This window comes from Austrofundulus limnaeus, unplaced genomic scaffold (assembly GCF_001266775.1).
Source record: "Austrofundulus limnaeus strain Quisiro unplaced genomic scaffold, Austrofundulus_limnaeus-1.0 Scaffold67, whole genome shotgun sequence".
NCBI classification, from domain to species: domain Eukaryota; kingdom Metazoa; phylum Chordata; class Actinopteri; order Cyprinodontiformes; family Rivulidae; genus Austrofundulus; species Austrofundulus limnaeus.
This window is the reverse complement of record NW_013952469.1, coordinates 181,457-187,450: the sequence shown is the minus strand read 5'-3', so window position 1 is coordinate 187,450 and position 5,994 is coordinate 181,457. Positions and strand designations below refer to the sequence as shown.

The 5,994-nt window shown below is 39.6% G+C and overlaps 1 protein-coding gene across 1 annotated transcript in view; it reads left to right on the top strand.

Annotated features, from left to right (window-relative positions):
* cftr (CF transmembrane conductance regulator) overlaps window positions 1-5,994 on the top strand; it is a gene marked incomplete at its 3' end in the record, with an annotated part of 78,751 nt that overhangs the window by 54,107 nt on the left and 18,650 nt on the right. The window contains 1 exon segment of the mRNA XM_014010265.1: window positions 4,331-4,558. Coding sequence (XP_013865719.1) covers window positions 4,331-4,558 — 228 coding nt within the window.

The window sequence follows — 5,994 nt, the reverse complement described above, 5'->3', positions numbered from 1 at the left end:
ATTTTTAAACATTTTGAATGTATTTTAAAGACATTTTAAACTTGTCAAAAAGCTGTTGTTACCGTTATTGTTTGTCACTAATATGAATATCAGCTTCTGGTTGCAAAAGTTTAAAAAGGCTTTTTTTCATTGTACTTATATATATTTTTGTGCTGATAAGCCTGAGTGGTCTGTTGACTGCCCTTTGTTTTTGTTCAAATTGTTATGGGCAGGTTACAATATAAAAATGTTTGTCATAATCATGTCTTGTGATTATTTGACAGGAGTTTTACTTTTAAACTGTAAGTGTATTTAATTTAGTTATGTTAGTTGTGATAGTTTAGTTATAATGTAAATACAATAAAAATTAAACCAAGATTTAGAATAATTATCATTTTCATCCATACATTGGTAATGTCTGACTGGACCTCGTGACACTTTATGTTCAACAAACTGGGCCCCGAGGTCAAAAAGGTTAAGAACCCCTGCTGTAAATAACCCTACTGAGAGGAGAAGTATACCGAGCCAAACGTAAATGAGAGCTGCTGCTTTGTCTGACAGATTTATTTTAATTTGGAAGCCTTATCAACACAGACTGGCTTCATTCACCTCCTCCACTGCCGTATGCTAAAATAACTAGCAGACACTGCACAAAACATCGACGTCGTTCAAAACTCCTCCTTCTGTTTGCTGATTGGCCCAGGTAAAATAAACTACAAGCAGACACTGTGCAGAAAGTTGTCGTTCTGTTCTCTGATTGGCCCGGCTAAAAATCTGCCAGCGAAATCCTTGTCAATGGGAGAAGTCCCAGAAGGAGCAGTGAAGGGAAACTAGAACTGAGCGGAGCTGTGTAGGAAGGCAAGGGTCAGGCTAGGTCCACACTGATGAGCGTACAAACTCTCGTATCAGCTCCATTAACTTGAATAGAGCTACGCCAAATTAGCTGTGTTTAAACTCAAATTAATTTGGGAAAACAGCATCAAACTCCACCAGGAGGACCACAAAACATTGTGCTACAGTACTCATAACAGTGACTCAGGCTGTAGCCATCATCCTCACAGGGATTTTGATCACTTTTCCCATGCTAAGATGCTAGCTAATAGCTGGATACAAACAATGGGACGAACTGAATTTGACCAGGAAACTTTTTATCAGAAAAAAAAGACCAACACCGGACCATCCGGATCCTATCTCTACACTTTCTGTCGATACATAAATACAGCAAACCTTACTGTTATTCAGTGGTGGGCCGTGCATTTTACACATAGGCCTTCAATTGGGAGAGAACGGACCTGCCGGACACGGAGATGTGGCCGCTTTCTGCCGCTGCGGAGTATAGTAGGGACTTCGATACAATTTTCAATTTTAGGGCTGTTTTTCCTTTTTTATTTATAAGGCTCAATGTATAGATTCTGATTGAGTTTTTTTTAAATCAGTTTTATTAGTCATCAAGGGTTGAAAAGTAGGACGTAAGTCCATCATTACTTCCATTACATTATTCAAACAATCACAGAGCCCTGCAGACATAGAACGCAACACAATTACTCAACAAAATTTCAAGCCAAAGCAGAAAAAAATAGATAAAACTTTTAGATAGATTTTGAAATAAAAAGAGTGACTGAAGCTCACCTGGAAACATGGACTCACTGCCGGGGTAGGATGATGCATTTATCAAAGTGCCTACTAAGACACCGTTAAAAAACTCAAATTTTTTAACAATTCAGCTCGCTTCCTAAATCTGTCGTAGACCTCGATCCTCCAGCAAACCTTTCAGCTGTGATTCCTGAAGTCGGATGTGTTGTCATTTGCTCAAGGCATGTCTGTTACTGTTAAAATAATAACACTGAATCTCTCTAGAATCAAGTCCGTCTGATCATTGTGAAAGATATGTGTGACGTCATGAGTGAAGGTCCCTGTTATTCAAAATATGTTTGTAATAAGCTTGTTTTCTTGGGGAAACTAAATGTTTTGTATGTCTTCAATTTATTTTAAGACACATTTTGCTGATGAATGAAATCGTCTGAAATCTGATACAAACATACCTGTGTGAAACAATTTTGTATCAGTTAGAGGTGTTCAGGAGGTGTTTGTCCAACCACTGCTTGTATATGATGGTGCAGTAAAGAGTTCAGTCTGTTTTTATGTTGGAGCTCACAGGAAGTATCATGTTTCGGACGTAACAAAGCAGAGCAGGTTTGAACAGTCTTCCAAAGTGAAAACAGGACATTGGGCTGCTGCAAAGATGGCGTTCTGTTTCCTGGACTTTCCCGCTCTGCCCTCGCTTAGCGCGCGCTTCGCTGGTGATGGCGGCTTGTTTCCAGAGCCGATGGGAGCACGCGGGGGTCATGGAGATGAACGGAGCAGGGATTTCCTCCAGCCCCATCCTGGTGTTGTTCCTTACGCAGCCCGTCAGACGGAACGCAGTGGAAACCAGGATTAGTCGACTGTCTGAGCCACATTCCTCACATATGTCAGAGTTTACACACACTGGAAGGTTTTTCCAGTGCTTTGGTGTCTGTTGACAAGACTTTGGCAAACAACGATGAACAGAGAGATTCCAGACTGATTTGTAATCAGGCTGTTTGTTGGCTGCTGAATGAACAGTCAGCAGATTTGATTGTTTTTAGTAAGAATTCTTTTATTGCATGATATTCTGTGTATTTTTTTCATGTTTTACTCATAAAGGCTCATAATAAGTGGTGTCATTTTTTCCCCCAAACATTTTCTTGCTACATTTGTGAATGAGTCTTAGATGTGAGGATCGGTGCAGGAACAGATCAGGGTGCAGGCAAGCTCAATAAATGGAACAAAAGGTTTATTTTGAATAAAACAAAAAGGCTGACGAAGCAGCTCCAAATACTCACAGAGAACTCTGGGGAGACGGGCACGAGGGAGACGAAGCACATGACTGAAACACAATGGTCCCACAAAGACAGGAGGACAAGACTCAAAATATAAAGCAAACAAATTAAGAGTAAAGGAGAAACACCTGGGGAGACTAGAGGAATCAGGTGTGCGTGGGCGGGGCTGGAGCTGTAGTGTTGTAGTACTTGAAACCGGTCTTGGTCTTAAGACCGGTCTCAAGACCACTTTTTGATGGTCTTGGTCTCGTCTCGGACTCGACAGCATTTGTACTCGGTCTCGGACATTGAGGACTCAGAATTTTATTCCAAGACCAGTCAAGACCACAACTGTGGAAATATCACTAAATAGCCAGAATGTTGTGTCCAATTTACTTGTTAACAATCTTGCTTTCATTAGATTTAAAACATACTAATTCAAGTCCAAACTGGACTCGTTGCTATTTATGTATTTTTGTTACTGGCTGTCACCCATCCACACCCCCTGTCACTTGCACACAGCACTCCCAGAAAGTGAGCATTGGTTCTCTGGGAGCGGTAAAGGATGTCTTCAAAATTTTAAGTAAAAAACTGGCTACATTATTCATAAATAATATCACTGTAAAACAACAACAACCAGGAGAAAGCATACAGCAACTTGTAAATTTGGCTGTACTTCACTTTCAGAGACGATGGGACAACTTTAAACTTTTATCGTCACTAACTTTAACAATCTGCCTCTTTAGCAAAATAATTTCCTCTGCCCTCACACAAAGATTTTGTCAATATTAGCAATACATATTAAGTTAGCTAAAGTGTGACAAAAAATGTTTAGTCAGCTCCAATTGTTCAAGTTCTCCCACTTAAAGATGAGAGAGGTCAGTGATTGACATCATAGTTAGACCTCAACTATGAGAGACAAAATACCTTTTTCCCCCAATGTACATGTGTACACAATACTCCATCTTTTAGGACACTATTTTTTTATCTGGTCTTGGTCTTGTCTCGGTCTCGCCCTCCCATGGTCTTGGTCTCGACTTGGTCCAAACCCTAAAAGTCTTGGTCTTGTCTCGGTCTCGCCCTCCTTTGGTCTTGGTCTCGACTTGGTCCAAACCCTAAAAGTCTTGGTCTTGTCTCAGTCTCGAGACACTGTGGTCTTGGTCTTGACTTGGTCCTAAACCCTAAAAGTCTTGGTCTTGTCTCGGTCTCGCCCTCCCTCAGTCTTGGTCTCGACTTGGTCCAAACCCTAAAAGTCTTGGTCTTGTCTCGGTCTCGCCCCCCCTCAGTCTTGGTCTCGACTTGGTCCAAACCCTAAAAGTCTTAGTCTTGTCTCAGTCTCGAGACACTGTGGTCTTGGTCTTGACTTGGTCTCAGGTTAGGTGGTCTTGACTACAACACTATGGAGCTGAAACAACAGGGAGAGGAAAACACAGGGGAACAGAAAAACACTAAGAAAATAAAGACAAAAACACAGATCATGACATTAGATATGTTTCTGCTCTTCCCTGCAGCTCGGAGCCCTATCTTCTCTCACCTCATCATCTCACTGAAGGGTTTATGGACGATTCGGGCGTTTGGGCGGCAGACCTACTTTGAGACGCTCTTTCACAAAGCCCTGAACACTCACACGGCCACCTGGTTCCACTACCTGTCCTCGCTGAGGTGGTTCCTTTTCCGCTGCGACGTGCTCTTCGTCTTGTTCTTCACCGCTGCTGCCTTCATCGCTGTTGGAACCAACCGTGAGTTCACAAGCCGTGGAAACTGTTTGAGGTGGTGTGTGAGGTTTCAGGAATTATTTAAAAAACAGCTGTATTGGAGGACTTAATCAAAGCATTAGCTGCACCTCACTATATATTCATAAAAAAATGGCATATTTTGCCTGTTTGAAAGATCCCTCTGCTCCAACACACCTTGTTTGAATGGCTGGTTGGTTGACAGGTTTCTGCAGAACATGAAGAGGTGATTCAGTCACTGAGTCAGGTGTGTTGGAGCAAAGAAACAAGTAAAACCTGCAGGATAGAGACCTTCCAGGATCAGGACACCCCTGCCCCAACTCAAGAGGGAAAGTGCAAAGTCCTGACCTGACCTGATACTTTCGATGGTCTGAGGACTCTGAGATGGATTCTGAAGGACAAATTATTCCCAGACAGCATGCACAAATATTTCTGATTAGTTTACTCTTTTTTCCACAGTAGAGAAAACATGGAGTCAGTATTAGAGCCACACAACAAGATTTTTTAAATTATTATTATGACATTAAAGTCATTATATTATGAGATAAAAGTTGTAATATTATGAGAAAAAAATCATAATCTTACATAACGTGTCTATTTTCCGTTCCTCGTTATCTCCTTATTTCCCCCACACCTTCTGTGGATACCCACACGTCTCTGTGTTCATGAAGTAGTCCGTGATGACTTGGGTCACTGTTAGATTAATATGCTTTCATCCAAATTAACTACGTGACGACTAAATCTGTCAATGCATCCATTAATTACAATACAGCTTCAGTTTATAGTCGTTTACACATTTTCCAAGTCCTGCTACTGATAATTTGATGCTAATGTGCTAAAAGATTAACTATTTGTTTTAAGCAATACTAAAGAACAACTTGACAAGTTGATCAACATTCCTCATTTTAATGCAATAACTGCATGCTTTTTTGTGTAAAGGGTACAGTATTACTTTAATTTTAGAATATTATGACTTTAATCTCGTAATATTATGACATTATTCTCATAATATTATGACTGTTGAATTTGTGTTCAGGCATGTACCTACATAAAATCATCAATTCAATCAGACATAACCACATTATAAAACTACGTTACTGTTCACCTGATAAAAGCCTATACAATTTGTAGTGTCTTTAAAAGTCAGTCGTAAACAACCCCAATAAATTTCTTCAACTTTATTTTCATATGACTTTAATGTCATAATATTACGACTTTAATTTTAGAGTATTATGACTTTATTCTCATAATACTATGACTTTGATCTTATAATATTATGACTTTAATCTCAAAAATATTATGACTTTAATCTCATAATATTATGAATTTAATCTCATAATATTATGACTTTAAGCTCATAATATTATGGCTTTATGCTCATAATATTATGGCTTTAATCTCGTAATATTATGGCTTTAATCTCGCAATATTAGGACTTTAAT